At 34.8% G+C, this 27,598-nt stretch overlaps 1 protein-coding gene across 1 annotated transcript in view; it reads left to right on the forward strand.

The window, feature by feature from the left end:
• Positions 1–27,598, forward strand: part of IPO11 (importin 11) — a 214,859-nt gene that overhangs the window by 53,289 nt on the left and 133,972 nt on the right. Inside the window, exons 6-15 of the mRNA XM_082651230.1 lie at positions 6,036–6,168; positions 10,682–10,740; positions 15,457–15,505; positions 16,996–17,066; positions 19,381–19,573; positions 20,424–20,576; positions 21,890–21,933; positions 23,581–23,671; positions 25,775–25,822; positions 26,583–26,688. Coding sequence (XP_082507356.1) covers positions 6,036–6,168; positions 10,682–10,740; positions 15,457–15,505; positions 16,996–17,066; positions 19,381–19,573; positions 20,424–20,576; positions 21,890–21,933; positions 23,581–23,671; positions 25,775–25,822; positions 26,583–26,688 — 947 coding nt within the window. The remainder of the gene's footprint in view (positions 1–6,035; positions 6,169–10,681; positions 10,741–15,456; positions 15,506–16,995; positions 17,067–19,380; positions 19,574–20,423; positions 20,577–21,889; positions 21,934–23,580; positions 23,672–25,774; positions 25,823–26,582; positions 26,689–27,598) is intronic.

The raw sequence follows: 27,598 nt of genomic DNA on the forward strand, positions 1-27,598 counted from the left end.
ACATTTAAACTTTATGATTCTTCAAAATTTTCTTTCAATTCTAAAGTTGTGTGATTCTGAGAATTTATAATCTTTATTATTCCAAGTTAATCTATACAAACACCATTAAAGTTTTGAGATGGAAATCTTAGTTATGGTGTAATTTAAATATCAATTTTGCGGGTTTTTTTGTTTTTGTTTTTTTTGCGGTATGCGGGCCTCTCACTGTTGTGGCCTCTCCCGTTGCGGAGCACAGGCTCCGGATGCGCAGGCTCAGTGGCCATGGCTCACGGGCCCAGCCGCTCTGCGGCATGTGGGATCTTCCTGGACTGGGGCACGAATCCATGTCCCCTGCATCAGTAGGTGGACTCTCAACCACTGCGCCACCGGGGAAGCCCCAATTTTGCGTTTTCAATCACTGTTTTTTCTAGAAGCCAAGACCTTTGTACATTTAGTTTTATTTTTTTTGTATTTTCTTAGCATACAGTTAAGTTCTTGACTTACTGACTTTATTGGATACTTTTCTGTGGAATTTTGGCATACAACCAGTTATATCGTTTTCTTAATTAAGAAAATTTCAAATATACTCTAGTTGAGAGAACAATACAACAACTCGCATATATTCTTCACTCATATTTAACAGTTCTTAAGGAGTTGCCACGTTTACTTTTCCTCTTTTCTGGAGCAAATCTTAATGTGTTATTTCATCCAATAATATTTATAGAGTATGAATCTCTAAAAAGGACATTTTCCATAACCAGTTTTTATTATGAATTTTTAAAGTTTGGATGTTAGGAATTAATCTTAAATTCTTCTCCCTGAGAGTAGGTCAGCAGATATTGTTTGCCTGTTGTGTACGAGAGATATCTAAGGTACTGAAGAAGATGAAAGAGACAAATAGTCGTCTCTTGACATTCATGGGGAAAGGCGTAAGACACAAACCCTCAAAGTTCATTTAGTAATTTATTAAAATCTGCCACAGAAGAAAACTAAATACTGTATTACATTGTTATAGTCAAAGCTAACATTTAGGAAAATATAAAAAACTGAAGGGTTTATGATGAATAATGTTCCCACTAACAGCATATGTATTATTTGCATGGTGAAGATAAGAGAAAACTGTGGCAAGGTGAAGTCAGGTTGCAATACTACCAAAGAGTCTTCCTGATGAGTTACTGTTTTCTGAATAAACTAACAAAACAGAACCACATAGCTACTTTGAGATGGGTTGGTTAGTATAAGCTCACTCAGCCTCGTAAAAGAGATTTTCATACTTAACTTCTTATAAATTTATAATTTCATGATGTGGTCCTTAGGGAAAATTCCCAAATAGTTGAAGTTATGAATGTTACATTTGAGAATGCCAAGGTGCCACTTATATGGTATAGCTTGAACCTCCAGGAAATTTACAAAATAGTGAAATTTATTTAAAAGATAAATGTGTTTGTAAGCAAATCATCAAGTAGGTTAAATTCATTTTGTTTTCAGTTTCGTTTGGGTGATTTTAAATGCCAAGTACTGATTAAATGCTGATTCTAGATCTTGTCTCTTGCTCTGCCAAATTCAAATTGGCTTTTAATCACGTTGTTTAAAGAGTGACTCCTATAATACACAAAGGATCATCTCTGCTATGAGCCTGTATGGGGACTTAAGTGTGTGTGTGTGTGTGTGTGCGCGTGCGTGCATGCGTGTGAGTCTAGGCTTATATAAATATGAGGAAACTTTTGGTGGGAAGTTTTAATGGAGGAGAGAGTCAAGGTGACTAACTTGATCAAAAAAAAAAAAAAAGCTGTGCACTAAACAGAAGAGGAGATTTTGAGTATAGCATGGTGCTTATCCTTTCTGGATGGTTCACAAGGACTCTTGTCTGGGTCCTAGGAAAAGGGGCTCTTGAAGCATTGCCGATTTATGCTTTGTTTTTTGCCCATGTCTATCTGTCTGACAAATATTTGAGTTCCTACTCTGCCAGTCACTGTATTGGCTGCCTGAAATGCAGCTGTGAACAAAGGCAGGATCCCAAATGGAGAGGAGGGTAGATTCACTTCCTCCTTCCTCATATTGAGATCATATTCTGTATACCTGAGAGCATTGTCTAGACATCAGTAGCTAAGGACAGCCTTATGGCTGTTGCTAGGATTAGAGGACTTGAGGGATCTGGAAGATGGGCCACAGTGACCTTCCTGGGCCTGAGGTGTACCAGTGGCAAGTTTGAGAACAAAATAAAAATTAGATTTTACTTAAAAAATATGTAGGTAACAGATGTTACAGGTCTTTAGGAATGTCCTTCATTGAAAGTTAATAAATATCAGTTGAGAGACATTGGCACTTTGGAAATTGTTTTTGAAACCTTATAATCCACCAAAGCTTCTGGCCTGACACATTTGGGTAGTTTGATATATATGTATGTCATGGTTAAGTGGAAACAAATTTATATTTAAATATTAAGGAAAAAGCTGACTACTACTAAAGTAACTACCTTTTTTTGTTACAAATGTGTGGATGTTTTAAGAGTTACTTGTGAATTTTTTAAACATATAGAAAAATAAAGAAAAACTATTAACTGCCATATACCCATCACCTAGATTTAGCAGTTAACATTTCGCTGTTTTTGCTTTATTGCTTTTTCTAAGATATTTTAAAGTAATTTAAAGATTTCACGATATTTTATTACTAAATACTTGAGTATTCATTTGTAAAAAGATAGATTTATTTTTTTAAAGGTTAAAAGAAAATTTTCCACTGACAGTTTACTGATTTAGTAGCCTTTTTTTTTTTTTTTTTTTTTGCGGTACTCGGGCCTCTCACTGTTGTGGCCTCTTCCGTTGCAGAGCACAGGCTCCGGACCTGCAGGCTCAGCGGCCATGGCTCATGGGCCCAGCCGCTCCGCGGCATGTGGGATCTTCCCGGACCGGGGCACGAACCCGTGTCCCCTGCATCGGCAGGTGGACTCTCAACCACTGCGCCACCAGGGAAGCCCCTAGTAGACTTTTATTCAACTATTCATGGGTCAGGCAGCATCCAGTCTAGCAGATAGGAGCTCCAAAGAGCTGTACAAGCTGAAAGGGTTTTTTGTACAAAAGCGAGCAGGAACAAGGAAGCTAGACTGGGAATTAGCTGAATAGCTAAATCCAGGGTTATTTTCCTCATATGGAGCAAAGAGAAGTCTTAGAGCTGGGTCAGGTAACTTGTGTTGAGCAGGCAGGCACTGATTGGTTGACCTAGACCTGCCTTTTCTGAGAGAGCCCAGCATAGAACCTTAGTTCTAAGTTTTGGTTTGCTGCTGTGGGGCTTAGCATGAGTGATTCCATCTTGAGCCTAATCTGGTTACTTAGCTTATATAATCATTTAACTTTTATCATACTTGACACACGTAAAAGTAGTGATTTAATATGATGTAATACTTCTAGCCAGTTTTCTACGTTGTTCTTAAATATGTTTACAGGTGGTGTGTTTGAGCCAGAAAAATGAATATGGCAGGTATATAGCATTTGATCATGTTTCTTAAGTGTCTGTTTTTTTGGCCACACCATGCGGCTTGTGGGATTTTAGTTCCCTGACCAGGGATTGAACCTGCACCCTTGTCAGTGAAAGTGCGGAGTCCTAACCAATGGACCGCCAGGGAATTAATTCCTTCTTAGGAGCCTTTTTAAGTTAGAATAGTATTCTCTCTTTTTCTTTTTTTATTGGTGCACCATTGACATGTTGAAACATTTTTTGGTTATCTTTTTTTTTTTTTTTAATATTTATTTATTTGGCTGTGTAGGGTCCTAGTTGTGGTGCACGGGCTCTTTGTTGCAGCACATGGGCTTCTCTCTAGTTGTGGCATGTGGGCTCCAGAGCGCCCGGGTTCAGTAGTTGTGGTGCACAGGCTTAGTTGCCCCCGCGGCATGTGGGATCTTAGTACCCTGACCAGGGATTGAACCGGTGTCCCCTGCTTTGCAAGATGGATTCTTAACCACTAGACCACAAGGGAAGTCCCTATCTTGTTGATTAGAGTTAGGTTAATCAGGTTTTGAAAGCTCCAGTTTGTGGATAATATTCATTGCCCCACTATTAGTGATGAATTACAAGACTTTGATTTAAACATTTTTGGTGCTCACTTTTCTTAAGGGAAAATTGTGAGGACAGTGGTCCTGAGGCTAAAAAAGTTTAAGAATATTTAAAATGCTAAAAGAAATAAAACTTCCTGTAATGTTTTGCCTTTGATATTCAAGGAGTCAAGTCTGTATGCTTCTACAAAGTTGCTAAGCAGTCAGTGGGTGGCACTGTTTCTTCTGGTTTAGAAAAAGAAAAGTGCAAATATTTGGGATTTTCGTGAACTACTACCTAAAATGTTTCATTAAATAATTTATTTTTATATTGTCTAACTGAATATTCCCTACCCCTTCTACATTTTTGAGAATAAAATGTAGAATAAATATTTTTATCCCTCCTATTTTTGCTTTATTATTACTTTCTCTTTTCCAGATGAGCCTTTTGTGACCATGTATCAGTTGGTATTTTCTGGAGCAGATAGAAGCTTGTGGAGGGCTTGTGTTTACAGGATAGTTAGCAGTATTCCGTCCCAAATTCTTGTGGTTTCTTCCTTCTTTGTCTGTCTCCTTCCTTTTACCCTTGGGCTGAAAGTGTAGTGCTATTGCTGCTTCATTCCAGCCATCGCTGTTTGTGCAGACCCCTTTTGTAGGCTAGCTAAAAAGAATTATGAATTGTGGCATAATAGATGCCTAATGCCTAAACTAGGTGCTTAGCTCCAGAACTGGAGTGTGAAACAAAGAAGAATATTAAAGTTTTTTCATACTGCTGTTTCTTTCTTGATTTCTGTCACAAATGCTATATGTCTACACACTAAAAACAATGAACAAAGCAATAGGGGCTGGATGACTCCAGTCCAGGTTGTGGAATGCCCCATTGCTGGGAAGCCAATTCTGGACTGTAACTAAGTGGTATTATATTCTGCAGCTCTCTTCTGGGGGAGAGAGTTAGGGGTGGGATAGGATACTTTATACCTTATCAGATTCCAGGAGGCCATGAGAAACCATCTAACAGAGGAGATAGGGAGGTGAGCAGGAGATTGGTGTTCTAGCAGTTGCTTCCTCTTGTGTTCCAGGAGGATCACAAGATGTTCTGCCAATACTCGGATTAGCTGAGGTTTAAGCCTTTGCCTCTGTAGATATGTGCAGTTTCCAAGGGGTATGGTGAAGCTGTTTCTCTATACCTGGACACACAGACCATTAAGATTACTGAATTAAAATAACAAGTGGAATTTGCTTTTTCATAGAAATATTATATTTATAGGATTGTGTTTCTGACTGGTTTCTGATGCCTGACCACATTAGTAAATACAGTGTTTAATTAGTTGATATGACATACCTCAAATAAGAAAAAATCATTCTGAAGTGTACTAATGATAACTAGTCATATGCACTTATGTATAATTTTATTTGAAGAAGATTGCCATGTAGGCTCAGGTGGTTTGCTCTTAGACCTTCTGGAAAAAAAATGAAGATACCACTGGAAGGTGGTTCTTAGTGTGAGTCAGGTTTTTAAATACTGGTACATATTAGGCAAGCGGCCTGACAAGTGATGTGGTTTGTTATGTTCTTGGCTTTAAATACCCAAGACCATATGGGTAGAATTGGCAGAACACAGAAATTTAACTCCTTTGTATTCTTAGTATACTGATTTATCTGATAAACTCAGTGACAGTTCTGTTTTTAAAGCTGAGTGTTACAACTATTAGTGGAAGAAAAAAAAGTAAAAATAGGAAATATCAGACTGCAATGCAGGCATTAGGCTAAGCAGTGTTTCAAGAAACTAATATTTGGGGGGGGCATGTGTGTGTGTGTTCTTAGCAGCAGCCAATGTAAACTATACTTACTGCTGTGCATTGTGACTAAAAAAAGTTTAAAATGTTGCTGTAAGTGATTCTTGACTATTTTAGTCAAGAATTGAAAATGTGTGCTCAGTTTTAAAACCAAAACGTATTACTACGTAGGTCTAATTGATTACTGAAATCTGTAATAATATTGTGACCAAATTTGTTGATATCTTTGCAGTTAGCTTCTGGAATTTATAGTTTTGCCTGCTCTCTGTGGAATCACCACACAGACACATTCCTTCAACAAGTTTCTTCTGGCAATGAAGCTGCAGTTCTAAGTTCACTAGAACGAACTCTACTGTCATTGAAAGGTACTATTAAACTTGACATGCTTATTTTTGAAACAACATACCTCAGAATAGTGGCCGAATAGTTTATCTGTATGGACTTGCTGTTTCCAGTTGCACTGGTGGAAGAATAAGGCGCTAATAGTTCCCTCAGAGACAAGGGCTCTTGTAGTTTGCTTTTCTTTTGTAAGAATAGCTCTTCCTCTACGCTAATTGATGAGAGCACACATAGTTCAGATGGATAGCTTGAAGTTATATTCACATTACTGGAGTTTCATGGCTCTGAATGCATACCTTTCAAATACTTGCACTTCTTTTTTGCTTCATTTCTCATTCTGGGCTGCTACCATTATTATTGTCATGCCGACTTTCCTAAACTTCTGTCCCCAAGGCTTATTAGTTGAGCTCTATCTCCCAGCTCTCTTTTCCCTGAGAACTCATCTTTCTTGTTTGTACCTTAGGCTCACTTGGATTTTAGAAGGTGCTTGTTGGGGTGCTATCTTGGCCTGTGTTTTCCTATGCTTTGTTTATAGGCATTCCCTTAGCATAAATCTCTGTCACCTTCCCTGAGCTGAGCTTATCTTGATGCATGTATTCCGAGGTTCATTTCCTTTCTAAAACATTCACCATCATTTTATTTTCTTTGTCTTCCTTCTGTTCTGGTTGCTGAGGCTCTTTTATCTTGTGTTTCTTAGTTTGAGCTCAAGCAACCTTTATTTCTTTCTTACTGCAGCTCATTTTGCATTCTCTGTTTTATTTGTAAACCCTTTTATCATACTCACCTTAGCACCTTACAATGGCACTACTCCAGTGCATCACTTACATCGATAAGATAGTGGATGCACAAACCCCAAACTGTCAACACATTTTGGGGAACCTTGTGGACAAATTATTTTAAAGGACTGTTGACATGTAGAATCCAATCCATTGTACAGGTGGTTTTACAAGTGAATGGAGATGGTTTTGCCAACATTCTTGAGGAAGACATTAAAAGGCCTTAGAAATGTTTACACAGAAAGAATTAGAGAAACTGATACAAGATTAGATACATAAAGCGTTGTGTAAGTACTGTATTTAATGATTAAGGAATTTTCATGAATCCTTTTGATTGTAGAGTCTTTTTGTCTCACTGACTTCAAAGCCTAACTCCTGACCCAAATGATGCTGTTCTACTCTACATTAACCTGCTTTAGGCTTTTCGATATCACAGCATCTCAAGGTCTTAGATACACATTAGCATTTCTAAGGCATCCTGACGTGGAAAAATCTCATAGCATTTTTCTTTAAAATACTTGCTCTGTCAAGCTGTAAATTTCTTTGCTTTTATGACTTAAATACTTAGGACTAGAGCTTTTGTCACATGTAATCTTTGCATTTATACCTGTGTGCATTTAGTATCCTTTAGACAGGCATATGTTCATTACTTCATTCATCATATTTATAGGTAGGTGCTTGGTTCTGGGGAGACAGATATAATAAAATGGTCATACAAGTACATGTAAAATGACATCTGTGACGGGGGGCCTTACAATGTTATGATGATTGATAATAAGGTCAGAAAAGACTTCCCTGAGAAACTGATGTTTGAACTAAAATCATAAAGTATAAATGGAAGTTAACTAGGTGATAAAGGGAGAAAGAAAGCACTGTCCCAGATAGTGTAGACCAAGGTCCTGTGGTGGGAAAGATCTTGTCCAGGGTAAGGGATTCAGCTTGAGCCCTATTTTCTCCTATTATGGTGCAGTAACTTGAGTTGTATATAATTGAGAGTATGAAACTGAAGGTCTTTAGACATTTGCATTCTAAGCCTAATTTTAATACACTGACTTTATTAATTTTTTATTGAAGTTTAATTGATTTACAATGTTGTATTAATTTCTGATGATTCAGAAAAGTGATTCACTTACACACACACACACACACACATATACACACATTTTTTTTCATACTCTTTGCCATTATGGTTTATTACAGGATGTTGAATATAGTTCCCTGTGCTATATATATAGTAGGACTTTGTTATTCATCTGTTTTGTATATAGTACTGATAGTATGTTTCTGCTAATCTCAATTCCTAATTCATCCCTCCCCGACCCCCTTCCCTTTTGGTAAGTATAAGTTTGTTTTCTATGTCTGTGGGTCTGTTTCTGTTTTGTAAATAAGTTCATTTGGGTCATATTTTAGATTCCACATGTAAGTGATATCATATGGTATTTGTCTTTCTCTTTCTGACTTCACTTAGTATGATAATCTCTAGGTCCATCCGTGTTGCTGCAAATGACATTATTTCATCCTTTTTTATGGTTGAGTAGTATTCTGTTGTGTGTATATGCCACATCTTCTTTATCCATTCATCTCTCGATGGACATTTAGGTTGTTTCCATGTCTTGGCTATTGTAAATAGTGCTGCTCTGAACATTGGGGTGTATGTATCTTTTCGAATTATGGTTTTCTCCACATATATGCCCAGGAAGGGGATTGCTGGATCATATGGCAACTCTAGTTTTTTAAGGAACCTCCATACAGTTCTCCTTAGTGGCTGTACCAATTTACGTTCTCACCAAAAGCGTAGGGGGGTTCCCTCTTCTTCACACCCACTCCAGCATTTATTACTTGTAGACTTTTTTCAAAAAAATTATTTATTTATTTATGGCTGTGTTGGGTCTTTGTTGCTACACACGGGCTTTCTCTAGTTGCAGCAAGTGGGGGCTACTCTTTGTTGCTGTGCGCGGGCTTCTCATTGCAGTGGCTTTTCGTTGTGGTGCATGGGCTTCAGTAGTTGTGGCACCCAGGCTCAGTAGTTGTGGCTCACAGGCTCTGTAGTTGTGGCTCACAGGCTCTGTAGTTGTGGCTCACAGGCTCTAGAGTGCAGTCTCAGTAGTTGTGGCACACAGGCTTAGTTGCTCTGCGGCATGTGGGATCTTTCCGGACCAGGGATCGAACCTGTGTCCCCTGCATCGGCAGGCGGATTCTTAACCACTGTGCCACCAAGGAAGTCCCTGTAGACTTTTTAATGATGGCCATTTTGACCAGTGTGAGGTGGTGTACCTCATTGTAGTTTTGATTTGCATTTCTCTAATAATTAGCGATGTTGAGCACCTTCTCATGTGCCTATTGGCCATCTGTATGTCTTCTTTGGATAACTGTCTATTTAGGTCTTCTGCCCATTTTTTGATTGGGTTGTTTGTTTTTTGTTATTGAGTCATATGAGCTGTTAGTATATTTTGGAAATTAAGCCCTGGTTGGTTGCATCATTTGCAAACATTTTCTCCCAGTCTGTAGGTTGTCTTTTCATTTTGTTTACGGTTTCCTTTGCTGTGCAAAAACTGTTAAGTTTGATTAGGTCCCATTTGTTTATTTTTGCTTTTATTTCTTTTGCCTTGGGAGGCTGACCTAAGAAAACATTGGTACGCTTTATGTCAGAGAATGTTTTGCCTATGTTCTCTTCTAGGAGTTTTATGGTTCATGTCTTATATTTAACTCTTTAAGTCATTTTGAGTTTATTTCTCTGTATGGTGTGAGGAAATGTTCTAACTTCATTGACTTACACGCGGCTGTCCAGCTTTCCTGACATCACTTGCTAAAGAGACTGTCTTTTCTCCATCGTATATTCTTGCCTCCTTTATTGAAGGTTAATTGACTGTAGGTATGTGGGTTACACTGCCCTTAGACTTCACCTCATGAACACTAAGTCTTTAGTTATATAGAAAGCAATGCTGTCTATAAAGTTGTTTTCTTAAAGTGAAGTGACTTTAAATTTGATAATATAAGGTGGTAGTCTTATGCTGCTATCATGCTTGTTGTTACTGAATTCTGCTAAGTGTTTTACATATATTGTACTATTGAATTCTTTAATAACCCTATGCAGTAGGACTTATAACCACATTTTATAGATGAGGAATGTGAGGTCAGAAAAGTTGCCCAAAATAATACAGTTTTAGACATTGGAGCTACGATTTAAGTCTAGATCTGACCTCAAATCTGTTAATCCTGCTTGTCTCCCTGTGTACATTGGTTTACTTGTAAAATGTGATGCTCGCAATTGAGCACTGTAGTTTATTCCAGATTTGGAAATAGAGTTTAATCTTTTTATCCCTTTTTGCAGGTACTATATTTTCATTAATGTAGCCTGAAACTGAATAAACCTTTTCGGTCACTGTTGAGTCATAGTTTCAAGTTTATGGAATAGAGGTAACCTTCTCAACTTAGCCTGTAGGTGTTATTGCAAGTGAGAAGTGCTAACAGTTATGTAAATTGAACTAAATTTTGCAGTATGGTTTTAAAAAACATGAGTAGTTACGATAAGTGAGAAGAGCGTTGCTTCTTAGTCACAATAACTGGGGTTTAGTTCCATCTTTCCCACTTCATAACCAACCAGTGACCAGAAGTTACCTTTCTTTATTAAATGAAAGGATTAAGCTAGATTAACCTCCAGGCTTGATGAGGCTTTGTGATTCTGAGTCTATTATGATTATGATTTTAATAGGAAAAAATATGAAAAAAAAAGATGTAAGTAAAGCTTGATTTTACTTTTCAGTGCTGCGTAAGTTAACTGTTAATGGATTCGTGGAACCTCATAAGAATATGGAGGTGATGGTAAGTGAAAGAAATCATTTAATTTTTTTAACTTCGGAAAAGTGCTTGGTATTTTCCTGAATGTTACAAAGTTTATTCTTTTTACTTGGCATTCATTTAAAAGTTTTTTATTAAATGACCACCTAGTTTTTTACTATTCTGTATATATTATACTACACTTTTAGACTTGTGGTCTGTTTTTAGACATACAGAAACTATGTTAAAGCAGAAATATTATGTGAAGGAGAGGAAGTAGAACTAGGATGGTTCTCAAGATGCCGTGGTGCATTGAGAGTGTTACTTTGAATTCAAGTGAACTCTTATGAATTTGAGTGCTATGATAATATTACCAGGGTCAGTGTAGATTGATTTATATCCTTGGTATTTTCCTTTGTCTGTTTTTATGTTCTTAAAATGTGTTTTTTTCCCCTTGAATCATAACATTTATGCTCTTTGCATTCAATTAAAAGTTATGTATATAAGAGGGGAAAATTCCATTGATAAGCCCAACAAGTTGTGAAATATATTCATTTTTGGTATCACGTCATCTACATTTTCTATGTGCAGAAATATATAGCTGCATAAATTTTATTCCTTAACAAAATGGAATTGTATTATACTTGCTCAGATCTATATTAGTTTTCACAGTGAGTTTAGGTCAGCTAAGATGTTACTCTCTGGATTGTCTTGGGGGCTGCATAGGAATTGTGGAAAGAGTATATTTAATTGGGTCTTTGGGTCTGTCCTAGATTTGACCGGAGTCACAGTTTTGTTTTAAATCTTTACTATATTTTGTATTTCCATAAGATTATGATTGAAATAATGGTTCTATTGTTAAAAGAGTTCAGAAACTGCTAATATACATCATTATAATGTAAAGATGATTTTTTTCTATAAAAGCATTATATGCTTATTTTTTTAAAGGTTAAAAAACTCAGAAAAGGAAACAGGAAATAAATCATTTAAAAACTTACTATCAGAGATATTGCTAACATTTGTTAATTATCCTTTAAGACATCTTATGCATATTCTTTCAGATATACTTTCTTCCTCAATTTTATATGAATGAGACCTACAAGCTGTTTCCTTACTTGGGTCCGTCTTCCTTCCTTCCTTCCTTCCTTCCTTCCTTCCTTCCTTCCTTCCTTCCTTCCTTCCTTCCTTCCTCCCTCCCTCCCTCCCTCCCTCCCTTCATCTATTTATTTATTTTTGGCTGTGTTGGGTCTTTGTTGCTGCGCAAGGTCTTTCTTTAGTTGTGGTGAGTGGGGGCTATTCTTAGTTGCGGTATGTGGGCTTCTCATTGTGGTGGCTTCTCTTGTTGCGGAGCACGGGCTCTAGGTGCGCGGGCTTCAGTAGCTGTGGCTCGTGGGCTCTAGAGCGCAGGCTTAGTAGTTGTGGCACACAGGCTTAGTTACTCCGTGGCATGTGGGATCTTCCCGGACCAGGGCTAGAACCTGTGTCCCCTGCATAGGCAAGTGGATTCTTAACCACTGTGCCACCATGGAAGTCCACTTGGCTTTTTCTTAAACTCAGTGTATTAGGGATATTTTTCTCATGTCAGTAATATTGTTATATGTCATGTTTTTAATGATTGTATAGTAAATCCATATGATTGCTGTCGTGTACAAATTTTTTTAAAAATGATAAAATTAATCATAGGTTTTCTATAATTTACTTGCCCAATTATCTGTTGATGACATGTAGGTTGTTTCCAGTTTTTAATTGTTGATAAATGGTATTGGAATGAACATTTGGATGCATATGTCATTGTGTACTTTTCTAAGTGATCTTCTAGGATAAATTCTTAGAAATGGAAATGTTGGGTTAAAGTGTATGCACACTGATGATATTGATATATATTACCAAATTGCCTGACGATATATCAAAAACAATCCCAGTTTTAAATACTGATACATTTAAATATCTATATTTATTGCCATGCTGTCAAAGAACATTTTCCAGAAACCAGTTTGACAACTCCCCCTCATTTCCCTCACTAGAGTGTAAGTTTCATGACTGCAGAGACTTTGTTTCATTCACTGTTCACTCCAGAGCTTGGAACAATCTCTGCAGTATAAAAATGTTCAGTAGTTATTTGTTAAATGAATGACTATATGATATGGTAGAAACATGTCAGAAGACTCAGTGATTATCTTGTTATGTAATATTATTCTGAGTACCATAACATTAACTAAAATACTGAATATGTCAGGGTTTTTTTAGTGAAAATGAATTGATTTGAATCATATTTCTGTAAACTAGAATAATAGTTTTCAGTGAATACTATCCCTATTTTGTGAGCCTTTGGCTTTTCCTTGAGAGTCTTTCTTCTGTCTCAGAAATTGTACGTCAGCCTTTACTCAGTTATAAATGCTGTGTTGTGGCATTTAATGTATATTGACTAGTTGTAAAGAGAATAGAATTTTAACAAATTATGGGCAACTTTTCAAATAACATAAAGATCTTTAAAATAACATGGAATTTAAAAGATGCTTAAGAAGCACTATATGATAGTCATGAGATCTGGGTTTCTGGAGGCAGATAAATTTGGATTTGAATCTTGGCTTGGCCTTTTCCTGATAACATGACCTCAGACTATTTACTTACCTTCCTTGATACTGAGTTTCCTTTTTTGTAATACGAGATGAAATAATAGTACATATCCCATTGGATGTTGTGAGGATTAAGGGAGATAATGATTTTTGTAATGAGTTCAGCACCTAATTAAAATGCTCTGTAAATGACCATTTAATGATAATTTTAAGGGGTTCTTACTTTATTATTACATAACAATAGTCAAGTGAATTAGTTGATTTGGATTGCAGATTAGTCGATGGTCCAGTTCTGTAAGTTCCTGATCCTCTTGATGCGCTTAAAATTGATGGCCTTTATAATTTTCTCCTCTCTTTAGAGAACCCTGACTGGTACACAAATTATATTTAAAAGAAAATAGAATAAAATTCCTTCTATCTTGTAGCTACTATATGGGACCATTGAACCCCTGTATAAATTTAACATACATATGGGATCTCGGTGATTTTATTTTTCCTGTTTTGAAACATTCTGCTGTTTCATCATCCTAGGAATTATTTTATTGTTAATTATCATTACTTATTCTCAACTGTGCTTAAAAAGATTGAAATAGTATGAAAATGAAAGAATGATGAGATTGCCAGAGGATGAGGCAATAGTGAAATTTGTTGTTGTCCTGAAGTTTTCTTACAGTGTTGTCTACTGTATTGCATCGTCTTTTAGGAAGGTGTAAAAGACCACAAACACTATCTCTTTACTATTAGCTTTCATTTAACACAGTCGAGAGTTCAGGATTTTTCATTTCCTGCTCGAAATGGCTGAGAAAAGAAAATTAACAGGAAAATGTTTTATAATTTTTACATGAATCTGAAGATGGATGCTCTCAGAGAGACCAGTAGCAGCACTCTAGACCCTAGTGATGATAGTGAAATTGTCTAAGTGAAATCCCAGCCTTTGTGTCTTCAGGTGATGATATCCTAGTTGAATTGTCTCAGGTTCAGGAATTGATGAGTGAACAATATATTTCTATATTTCAAAGAAGAAATAGAGCATTCTGTTCTAGTTAGTCATTCATCAGGAAGGCCTTCATTGTGTAGTATTTTGTGACAAAAACCTGGACCATCTCATTTGCTAGCAGGACACGTGACATCTTTTATGATGTTTATACACCAGAATTTATTGATACAAAGAAGTCTGTGATAATTAAATTCTTAAAAATTTTTAATAAAGTTGTTTTTCACTATTCCTTTATATTTATTTCTGTAAAGTTTTTTAAATTAATTTAATTTATTTTATTTTTGGCTGTGTTGGGTCTTTGTTGCTGTGCGCAGGCTTTTCTCTAGTCGTGGCAGCAGGGGCTACTTCGTTGCGGCGTGCAGGCTTCTCATTGTTGTGGCTTCTCTTGTAGTGTAGCACAGGCTCTAGGTGCGTGGGCTTCAGTAGTTGTGGCTCGCGGGCTCTAGAGCGCAGGCTCAGTAGTTGTGGCACACGGCTTTAGTTGCTCCGCGGCATGTGGGATCCTCCCAGACCAGGGCTCGAACCCGTGTCTCCCCTGCATTGGCAGGCGGATTCTCAACCACTGTGCCACCAGGAAAGCCCTATTTCTGTGAAATTTTCATAATATTTTAAAATATATATTAAAAGGTAAAGGTGTATTGGACCCATATGGTAAATGGTGAGTCTTGCCTTTTCTGGTATCTGAAGGCTAATGTTTTTAATACTTGAGATTGAGAACTCTGCTATAAATAATTGCTACCATTTATTCATATTACGAGTACTTATTATTGCTAAATACCATTCCTGGATTCTGGGATAGAGCAAAATAACAAGGAAAAGTTCTTGGCTCTTAAGGATCTTACATTTTAGAGGGAGGAGACAGATGATAAACAGTATGTCAGGGGGTTATAAGGCTATAAAAAAAATAAAACAGTAAGGAGAATAGAGAATATGTAGTGAAATAGAATGCTTAATAAATAATTTTTTATTTATTGCAAAATGATTTAGGTTATTGAAATGAGACACTGAGGAGATGAAATAGTTATTTTGTTGTGGAAGACTGAAGACATTTTATAATAATGGAATGATTTTTATCTAATTTTAACTTTTTAATATGATGTGATAAGTATGTTTTAGTTTCCCTGAAAAAGTGTAAGGTAAAATTATAACAATAAATTGAGACTCTTCAAAATTTTTTTTCTTTTCTAGGGTTTTTTACATGGAATATTTGAACGTCTAAAACAATTTCTGGAGTGCAGTAAGTACTTCCATGATAGTAGTTTTTAACTGTAGAATCCTTACTCATTAATAGCTTCCGCTTGGCACTTGCAAATCTGGAGTGGCTAAAATCTTGTTATCTTGGTAATTAATTATCTGAAATTAAATTGGAAGCTCAGCTTTGTCTTCATATACCTGTCTTGTCCTAAGTATTGAGGAAATGTTTTTTAAAAAATAAAATTATTTTGTATCCATTCCTTCCTCTGTATTTCTACTGCTGCTACTACTTCGTTCCATGCAGACATCCACAACGGTAGTATGTTTAGCAGATAATAAGTGTAGACCCTATGTCAAATGCTGTTTAAGACTTTTTATTGATTGTTTCTTTTAGTACATTTTATGTATCTGTTTGATATAAATGTTCTTAAATGGTTACATTCATTTTGTAAATCCCTTGTTTATTAACCTTTCTGACTTACCTATAGGACCCTTTCTGATCCACTCTCCCACACGAAAGAATTTAGCATTTGCATTTGTGTTGTATTATACTGGTGGTCTGTTTGTTATCCTTTTCTCTTCCCTATGATTATAAGCACCTTTGCTCAGGATACACACACATAACATACACAGGATACACATGAATGCGTGCGCACACACGTATGTATAACCTGTATACGTGTATGTTTTTTATGTGTGAGTGTATTGGGAGACTTACTATCCTGAGAAGATACCTTAGTGTACTCACTTTTAGGGAGTTGCTGATTGTTTTATGTCAGTCATTTTCGGTTTAGTAGAATCATTATTGAGTGTGTTGCCAGGTATTGTTCTGGGTACTGTGCATGTAAAGATGAATAAGACAGCTCATATAATACAGTTTTTTTTCCCTAAAAATGGTCATTTTCCTCTGGTCATCCCCCTGGGGGAAAAAGAAGGAAGAATAGAAGTCTTTCCAGGAGAAGAGAATGACATAACTGTTGAGACAGAATATGATTAGTATGATTAGGGAGCAAGATAGTTAATGAGCTGATGGACATTATTCTGAATGTACAGAAATTAATTATACCAGGGAAATTATCAGAAGAAAATTGTTAGACGATATAGGAAAAATAATGATTATGTTAATCTTTGAATTCTGTGTTTTTACTTATGTTGCTTGATAGGTATTTCAGATATAACTAGTTTAGATTTTGAAACTGTGATTCCTGATTTTATGGATAAAATTGCTATCCTTTTACTGTGAAATGGGCTCAGTTTGTATTTTAGGATTAATTTTATGAAATATGGCACTGAAGTTTACTGTGTCAAGTACAAGCCTTGGTATTGCTTTTTAAAAACTTAATTTTTATTGTTTATTTGTTTAGAGTTGGGAATACACACTAGTGATGCAAAATGTGCAAAAATGCACATAATGCAAAATGTGCAAAAATAAATCTGAGCAGTATTTTTGTAAAAAGTTTTGTCATTGTCTTGGTTGTGAATTTCTAGAATATTATAAATTTTTTACTAATATTTGAAATGTATTTCTAACAGGTAGAAGTATAGGTACAGATAATATATGTAGAGATAGACTGGAAAAGACCATCATTCTTTTTACTAAAGTGGTAAGTTTTTTTTTTATCTTAAGTATGTTTTCTCAAATGAAATGTACATACTCAAATTTAGGAAGGAAAATGATTTTTTAATAAGCATACACTTTCACTTTAGTGTTAAGGTAACTTATTTTCTTACTGTGTATAAGAAAGCTAAAAAACCCCAAAACCCTTGTATCTTGAAGTCTTTAGAATGCATATAAAAATTAAATTTATATACCATATATCATAGTGTATGTCACCTGGATGTAAAAAAAAAATCAGTCCTAATAAATATTAGAGAAGTTGATTCCCATAAGGCTCATTATTCTCAAACCCACTGGAAAAAGCAGAGATAAAGAAGACAGCAATGCAGTTCAGCAGAAAGCAGCTAAGATGTCGCAGTAGATAATACTAGGAAATCATTATATTCATAATGACAGATTATCATCATTAATATCAAATATCTTTTGAATATAATTATATGGGTGCATTGTACTAGGCAGTGTGTATGTATTTCTGATGAAATTAAGTTTTATAAAAAATATTAATTTTTACAAAGTTTTGGTCTTGGAGGTTGGGAAACGTACAAAGAATTGGGTATAGCAGTGAGGAAGACCTGGTTGGAGGACTGCATAGCCCTAAAACAGGTGTTTGAAGATAGGTGGCAATATCTAAATCTGTAGCATATTTCCCCCTTTTCATTGAAGGATCATTAATAGGGTTGAGGTTGTCTGTTCCCTGATGGGGCCAGTGGAGCAAAGGAGTAGAAATGAGCTGTTCTTATTTTTTGTGGTTGGGTAGCAGTTACTTTCAGTTTCAGTTGTCTTCATTTCCAACTCACTTTCAGTTTCTGTCTTCATTTCCAACTCTCATGGTCCAAAGAGCCTCAGCAGCAAAGCCCACCTCATCCAAGATCCAGATAAAATTGACTTAGATCCTTTAAGTTAAAAACAAAAAACACATAGCAAAGTAAAACAAAATGATGTGGTTAGGCAGTGGGACTACACAGTGTGAGTATATAATTTATGAAATTCATATTTATGGTCTTATGACTTTATTAAGGCTTTTTAAATTGGAACATTTAAAGTATGCCTCCAAATAGAACTGAGTAACTTTGAATCACATGAGGTTATCATTCAGCTTCAGCAATTATCAAAATAAGGTCATGGTCAATTCTGTTTTTACCTGTATGCTGCTTCTCTTTCCTTTCTGTTTGTTTTAAAGCAAAGCCCAGATATCACATAGTATTATCTATAAATATTTGAATATGTGTCTTTAAGTGAGGAAGGATTTAAAAAAAACATATAATCTAACAATATTATCACATTTAAAAAGTAGGAATGACTTCTTAATATCATCTAAATATTTAGTCAGTTTTCAGATTTCTCTCATAAATTTTTTATAGTTTTTTTTTTTTTGAATAAGGATTCAGTAGTGTTGGTTCTCTTTATGTCTTTTTTTTCTTTCTTTCTTGTTACTTATTTGTTGAGATAACAGATCATTTCCTGTAGAGTTTTCCATGTCGTGGATTTGGCTGCCTACATCCTGATGTGTTATTTAACATATTTCTTTGTCTCTATACCCCTCCTACTCCCATATTTATTATAAATTTCTAGTTAGATACAGAGGCTTGATCACATTCAGGCCTTTTTTTTTTTTGGGAGGAGGATGGCAGTGACAAGAATACTTTACAGGTGATGCTGTGTATTTCTTATTGTATCACATCAGGAAATGCACAGTGTCTGGTTGTCTAAAATTGATGAGTGAGCTATTGTAAAGTTCTTCAGTAGCCTTTCCCTTATTTAGCAGCCATTGATGATCATAACTTAGATCTGTTGTTTGATTAGGGGTTACAAAATGATGGCAATGTAACTCTATTATTCCTTTTGAATTTATTAGCTGGAATTCTTCTATAAGGAAGAAATCTGTCTCATCAACTGTTTGATACATTGAAATACAGTTGATGCAGGATAGTTTTTTGATTCTTTGCCTTTATCTATTACTTTTTTAAAAGCCTATCTTTTGTATACTTGTACTTTTTGTATCACATTTGCCCATTGATATCAAATTAAGTATGAAGTAAGTTTATTTTGAACCTTGTACTAGAAATAATAGAGAGTTCAGGTAATGAGATATAATCTGATTTAATCCACTGTTGTATGATGTATCCCAGGAAGTATATTACATGTCTATTACATGTGAAACTGCATATACATATATACATGGACTTCCCACCAAGGTTCAAAACTTGCTAAGTGTTTATTACCAAAGTTATGAGATATACCTATGAATGATTATATTTCCTATGTGAATTTGATACATTTTAATTTTTATTTCTTTATAGCTTTTGGACTTCTTGGATCAGCATCCCTTTTCATTTACTCCTCTAATTCAGAGATCACTGGAATTTTCTGTAAGCTATGTGTTTACAGAAGTTGGTGAAGGAGTTACATTTGAACGATTCATTGTCCAGTGCATGAATCTTATTAAGATGATTGTCAAAAATTATGCTTATAAGCCATCCAAAAACTTTGAAGGTAATGCTTTACTGGTAGTTTTATTTTGTTCACTTCCTTATTTTAATCTAAGCATGAAGCAATTGCTATTTTTATGTAAGTTTTTTGAAATTCATTTATTTAAGTCTGAAAAATAAAATATTGCTGGGACATGAAATAGAGATAAGGATTTGAGCCTTTAATATGTGAATGCCAGCTTTTAGAAACCATACAGTGCATTTAGTAAACTTTCTTTTGCAACACAGTAGAAGATCAGTTGAAGCCCTCCGGTAACCACTGCAGCTCATTTGTAGGCTGTATTTATTTGTACAATTAAAACTTTTCTCTGACCTTGTATAAAGTGATGTTGCTTCTAGACAGATTAAATTGTTTGTTGTATTACAGTTGACCCTCCAACAATGAGGAGGTTAATCTGAGTATAACTTATAGTTGGCCATCTGTATTTGCGGTTCCTATGCATCTGAGGATTCAACCAACCACGGACCATGTAGTACTGTAGTATTTACTGTTGAAATATCTGAGTGTAAATGGCCTCGCAAAGTTCAAGGGTAAACTGTATTTGGAATTCATTCATGTACATGTATATCGAGATGAATGAGAAAGTCTTGTAGGACAGAGAGAGAGATACATAAGTAACTCACTTCAATGTGGTGTGATAATATAGCATGGAAATGTACAAGCTATAGTGGTAAGACGAAGCAAGACTGATGTGTGTGTGGTATGAATAAAGGCAAGAGCATCTTTGAGATTTGTCCATAATATAAATGAAAATTTATACACCACTATATAGGAGGTATTTTTTAATTTAAGTTACATAATCCAACTTGGGTAGAATGTCTGTACAATTGACTTGGAAATTTTATTTTTCTAGATAGCAGCCCTGAAACTCTTGAAGCTCATAAGATTAAGATGGCATTCTTCACATATCCCACTTTGACAGAGATATGTAGAAGATTAGTCTCTCATTATTTTCTGTTAACTGAAGAAGAACTGACAATGTGGGAAGAAGACCCAGAAGGCTTTAGTAAGTATCCGTTTTTCAGTCTTTGCATGGTTCTTTTCCCCCTTCCATCAATAGATATCATTTGTTTGAATGACAGGTATAATAACACTGTATTTTAATGTAGTACTTTTTTTCTGAGAATCTTGGTTTTTAAAAGTTAGCTTATCATTCTCTCTTTATTAGCCATTAGTACAAATTGAGAAGGAGAAAATGAATGCATGTTCAAGTATATAAAATTTTTTCCAAAAACATAAAATTTTTTAGATGTTATGAATATATCCTGTAGTTTAAAACAAAAATATAAAATTAACTGTCTTTCTCTATTATCTTTGTGGTTCATTCTGTATTATTTTTTATTTGTAGAAATTTTTACTTCAGAACGAAGTTTGGAGATGAAAATTTCTGAATTGCCGAATGGATTACCTATTTAAGTTTTAATTTAAAATTAATTTTTTGATGATTAAAATGTTTTTATAGGAGTTCTTTTTATCTATATGAATTTTAGTACTAGATAGAATATCAGGTCCTTTGCTACAGAAAATCAAGGACTTGTGTACCTGATAAAGTACCTGTGTGTGAATAAAGTGTTCGTGTGTGAATTGCTTCAGCCATGGTCAGACATAGGCTAGATTTTAACCTCTACTCATCCCTTTGGCTGGGTGCCTTTGTGTAGTTATACACGTGTTTCCAATATTTTTAGAACACCTTAAACATTTTTGTAAGACTTATCTTCTTTCTCTTTTTCATTTAAAAATATTTTAATCCATTTAGAAAATACAGCACTACACTGTATAATGCATATTTTGTTTTTCTCTTAAAGTCTTATGCTTCTTATTGCTTTTTTTAATGCAGTAATATAATATTATAAGATGAAACACTGAATCCCTAGAGTTTTAAAAGTCCCTGAAGTATTTTACTTTAAATATAGGAAATTTATGGAAAATGACTAATCATTTGAACTTGTAAAACATCATTATTGTATGAAATGATTCTCAGGATTGTAATGATAGTGTATCAGGTGATGTCACATACTCTGGGAGTGACAAGTACTTTGAGCTTTCCTCCATACAGAGTTCTTAATGAAAGTAAGAATCCTTATGGATATGAGCACTTGATAGATGACTATGATGTACACAGATACGATCTGTAGGTTATAGTAAAGAAATCTTTGTAAGGCCTTGTGTTCCCAAGCATGCGCTCTCAGTGTTATTTTAAAGCAGTTCACAGCTATATTATATTGATATTATTTAAAGTCTTTGTTTTCCAAACTGAGATTTTGGAAACATCATTATTGCATTTGTGGAGAGCATCATTTGTTATATTTTTAATTGCAGCAGTGGAAGAAACAGGAGGAGATTCTTGGAAATACAGTTTGAGGGTGAGTATTGATTGAAAGAAAAATTGATAGGGAAAAGTTTAATGCTTCTATAACTCTTAGTAGAGAATGATACTCTATTGAAGATTTCAAGCATTAAGTCAGACAGGGAACATTTATTCATAATTGCAAGAGTCCATATTTGAGAGGAAAGTACTTAATTAAATTATGAACTTAGATCTGAAATTTTTGTTTAAGTTGGAGCTTTGCAAACTGAATTTTTCTTCATTTTACAAATTGATTGGGAAATAACTGTCATTGCAGAAGTAGGAAATGTTTTTGCAGTGAAAGCTACCTTTTTTTGGCTAGAATGATTTTTTTCCTCCTAAGTATTTCAGTAATTATAAAGCTCCTTTTGATACATTATTTCTCTTACTATCTAATATGATTCTCAGAGACCAGCCCATTGCTTTTAGTTATAGAATGCTTTTTAAATATACATTTATTGATAAGGGCAACATTTGAGGAAGATTTATCAAATGTGGTCTTTGAACTATTCTTTTTGTTGTGTTTACATAATTTACGTAATTTGCCATTATTTTCCTAAGTGTGTTACAGTTTTTAGTTTCATAAGCTTCCATAGAAAATATTAGTGCTTAAAAGTTTTTTTTTGTTTGTTTGTTTTTTGCGGTACGTGGGCCTTTCACTGTTGTGGCCTCTCCCATTGCGGAGCACAGGCTCCGGATGCGCAGGCTCAGCAGCCATGGCTTACGGGCCCAGCCGCTCCGCAGCATGTGGGATCTTCCCGGACCGGGCATGAACCCATGTCCCCTGCATCGGCAGGCGGACTCTCAACCACTGCGCCACCAGGGAATCCCACTTAAAAGTTTTTTTAAAAAATTTTGTTGCTTTAAGTTTTTAAAACTTTCTCTTATGGAAAATGTTAAACATATTAAAAAATAGAATAATATCATGAACTCTTCTGTATTCGAAACCTATTTTATCAGTTATCAACTCATGGCTAGTCTTGTTTCATAGAAGCACTCTTTTACAAACCACTTAGATTATTTTGAAGTAAATATCTGAGATGACCTGTCATTTCATCTGTACATATTTCAGTCTGTATATCTGTAAGATTCCTTTTTAAACATAAAGCACAATACCTTCAACATTTAATTATACTTTATATTATGAAACATCTAGTGATTCAGTACTTTTAAGAATGAAAATGAATCATTCTTTTTATTTGTGATTTCTTTTTGTGTCTGTTAAAGGAAGAACAACTCTTGTGAATTGAATTCATGAATTGCTGTTGTTACTTAAGTCATGGCCAAGAAAATATACAGTTTTTAACATTAATTCCTGGACAGTCATTTATAATTCTGTAAATGAATGTGACTCCAGATTGCTTTCTAGATTTAAAGAATTATTAATTAAACATGTAAATTTCTCCTCTTCACAGTTTGGCGTTTTGGAATGCATAATGCCAAATGATTGAAATAGTGAAATAAACATTCCATGTTAATAATTAAATTATTAAATTTGATTTTATTTCTGACTGTGTTTACAAAAAACAGCAATAAACTTTTTTTCAAAAAACATCAAGAATTGGAAACATAGAGTTTTAAGAATGAGTATTCTTTGCTTTAATGTAGAATTAATCAATGCAGTATACCATTGTTTTCATTAGAAATTTTTTTCCCCCAACAGCCATGCACTGAAGTATTATTTATAGATATATTCCATGAATATAATCAGACTCTTACTCCTGTACTTTTAGAAATGATGCAAACACTTCAAGGTGAGGTATATTTTGTGATACTTTGATTTATCTTTTAATTAGTGTTCAGTAAAATATTTTGAGTGCCTACTATGTGCAGTGCAGTGTTTCCTAGATCATATACTAGACATGAATTTGAAAAAGACAGAATGTTTGCTTTTCTGAAAGAGTGGCCTTCAAGATAGAAAGCAAGGATGGGCAATTCACAAATGAGATAGGCCTTGAATGTGGTAATTAGATTTTGCTGTGGTAAGCATACTAGCAGCATAAACAAAATAGCAGTCAAGTATATTGGTTGGAGAAATAGTCTATTTGGAGCATGCTGTAGGAAGTAGTGGGAGAAGAAGTTAAAATAATAAATGTTATTAGCCTTAGAATAGTGGCAGTGGGAATGGAAAGAAGGTAATGGATTTAAGAGAAAATGATGAAGTGAAATTTTTAGCGCTTGATGATTGTACTTTGTACACAAGTAATTAAATTTTTTAAGTGTCAGGTGATTTATCATTTTTTTAGTTATTTTTATTATCAGAGAGTAGTTGATTTACAATGGTATGTTAGTTTCTGCTGTACAGCAAAGTGAATCAGTTATACATATGTCCACTCTTTTCTGGATTCTATTCCCATATAGGTCATTAGAGTATTGAGTAGAGTTCCCTGTGCTACACAGTAGGTTCTTATTAGTTAGCTATTTTATGTATAGTTGTGTGTGTATGTCAGTCCTAATCTCCCAATTTATCCCTACCCCACCCCCCTTTCCCTCTTGGTAACCATAAGTTTGTTTTCTACATCTGTGACTCTACTTCTGTTTTGTAAATAGATTCATTTGTAAAAAGTGATTTATCACTGACTATTCTTCTATACTATAAATTTCAGAGAGGAGGCCATGAACACATCTGTGTTGTTCACACCTTGTTCCCAGCGCCTAGCACACTCAGTAACTGTTGATTGACTTTTGGCAATTAACTGACTGCTGGGCAAGGGAAAGCTATCAAAGACTATCCTGAACTTTAGAGTCTTAAACAGGTTACTTGATTGGTTTGGGCAGTAGTCACATTATAAGGGTTCAAGTATTGAGTAGGTAGTAATGTAAGGAAATAACAGCAAGAGAATCTCCTGTAGAGAAGGAGATTCCTGATCTTGTTTGTAGTATTATAAAGGGTAGCTCACTTTTTAGGCTTTTGTTTTCTCAAAAATTTAATAGAGTATTCCTGCTTAAGTTATAAACCAAGGGAAGAAATGAGCTATCAATCAAGTTTTTTGTGTTCGTTTTTAAGGATAATTTGAATAATAATTGTATTTTCAGTTTTTCTTGAACCACTGTAGGAAAGTGGGTAAGCTAATTAGGTTACACTGTGGTAAGCTGCTCTATGGGGTGGTAAGGTTTTCAGTAATTTCAGTTTAGTTATTTTCTTTCTAGTTTTGGAGCGATTTGCTTATTTGGGGCTGTACTTAACTCTAGTATTTGGACTAGTGAGCTTAAGAAATCATATTTAGCAGCAGAAAGGTGCTTTGATAAACTTGCTAGAAAACTTTCTATTCTAAAGAAATATACTAACTAAGTAAACTGTATTTTTTCCTGTCTTAACCATGGTAGTCTCCTTTCTGGAGAGTAGTGCAGAGACTGCCGGCTTTTATTCTGAAGTTTTCACATTATGTAATGGCTCTCGTTTTTCTGTTTGTACTTTGCATTTTGTTGTTAACCCTTTAATGTATTGTCATAACCTGGTTTATTTTTTATGTTTAGAACTTCTTGTGTGAATTGCCCATACTTGTTCTTTTTTTTTTTCTATTGTGGGATTCATCTTTTTATTCTTTCTAAGAATTATCTCTTATAATCAGGGTACAATACAATAGTTAGCAATTTGGCATACATTTTTCTAGAACGCTGCTTGACATAACATTTTCCATATATGTTATAATGATTTTTTAAAATTGTAATATAGCTTTACATGTTGTATCTGTGTTCTCTAACGGTGATGGTAACAAAACTTAAACTTTCTCTTTACACCTACATGTAATATCACAAAATATATTGTACTTAATGAATTGAGAAACTAACAAATTGAATTTAAATATCTTTTAAAAACTCGTTTTATTTACGTTTGCTGATACTTATTTTTTCAGGGCCCACTAACGTGGAAGATATGAATGCACTGTTAATCAAAGATGCTGGTATGTTAAACGAAAATGATTTAGAAACATTTCTTCAGAAGATGATGTGTCTCTTTTGTGGCAGGTGTTATGCTGGGAGAGTTGGGATGCAAAGATACCTTAAATTTAGGAGCTGCCTGGTGGTGGAGATAGCCAAGTAAACAGACAGTTGATTATAACATAGTATCAGTTGATTAATGCTACAATAGGTGGTAATTATGTAGTACTGTGGAAAACTACAAGGTAGTTTTGGTGTACCCAGGGAAAGGCTCCTAAAGAAGTGTTCTGTGCGAACACAGGATAAATGAGAGTTAATAAGGGGGAGGGGGCGGTTCCAGACAGAAGGAGCAGTAGGGACAGAAACTTGAAGGGAAGAGGAACAAGTCCAGTTAAGTTTTGAATTGGGTGTATTTTTGTTTAATTGGAACATGGAATTTAATGGGTTGTGGTGAGAGAAGAGGCTGGAAAGAGGATAATTAGGGACCCCATAGCATAAAATATTGCATCTATTTGGAAGCAGATGTTGTTTTTATAATTTGACTTGAATATTTTTAAATGAATGTAATTTTCTGTTTGAAAGCACTGAGTATTTAAGAAAAACATAAAGTAACTTAAATAATGTTTCTAAAATGTCTGTTTAAATAATTTCCCAGATGAACATATTGTAGATTTCTCTCTATTAACATATTACATATTTCAAAGTAGTCCTTAAGGCTTATTTTCTTGCATAAGGACAATTAGCATTTTGCCCAGTATCTGAAATTAAATTTTTTCTTCTTAGTGTATAATGCTGTTGGATTAGCGGCTTATGAGCTGTTTGACAGTGTTGATTTTGATCAGTGGTTTAAAAACCAGCTTCTTCCAGAATTACAAGTCATTCACAATAGGCAAGTATAAAACTCTGTGTTTGTTATATACTTATTTCATCTTATTGATTTTCTAATGAAGACAAGAAAGCATGAAAATTGCTTAAAATTTTAAAAAAGTCATAGTCTGACTTAGCTGATAGTGTCCAGTGTAGAAAGGAATAAGACTTGTGAATCTTATAACTGAAAAATAAGCAAAATCGTTTCTTGTTATTTTACTTCAAATGTGAATTGTGACATGTATGAAGTATTTGATGTTACATAAGCTAGTTTGCAGGAGGAAATTTTTGTTTTTTAGTTTTGTTTTGTTTTGTTTTTTTAATTTATTTTTTATACAGCAGGTTCTTATTAATTATCTATTTTATACATATTAGTGTATACATGTCAATCCCAGTCTCCCAGTTCATCCTACCACCACCCCCTTGCCCCCCACCCCCGCTTTCCCCCCTTGGTGTCCATACGTTTGTTCTCTACATCTGTGTCTCTATTTCTGCCTTGGAAACCAATTCATCTGTACCATTTTTATAGATTCCACACATATGCGTTAATATACGATATTTGTTTTTCTCTTTCTGACTGACTTCACTCTGTATGACAGTCTCTAGATCCATCCACGTCTCTACAAATGACCCCATTTCGTTCCTTTTTATGGCTGAGTAATATTCCATTGTATGTATGTACCACAGCTTCTTTATCCATTTGTCTGTTGATGGGCATTTAGGTTGCTTCCATGACCTGGCTATTGTAAATAGTGCTGCAGTGAACACTGGGGTGCATGTGTCTTTTTGAATTATGGTTTTCTCCAGCTGTATGCCCAGTAATGGGATTTGCAGGAGGAAATTTTATGCAGAGGTAACAGAAGATGGAGATCTCTTGAATTCTAGAAAGAAATTGTATACAAAAGGAAGCCAATTGGAGACTTAATAGAGGC

Source organism: Grampus griseus, assembly GCF_964374135.1.
Source record: "Grampus griseus genome assembly, chromosome: 3".
Lineage (NCBI taxonomy): Eukaryota > Metazoa > Chordata > Mammalia > Artiodactyla > Delphinidae > Grampus > Grampus griseus.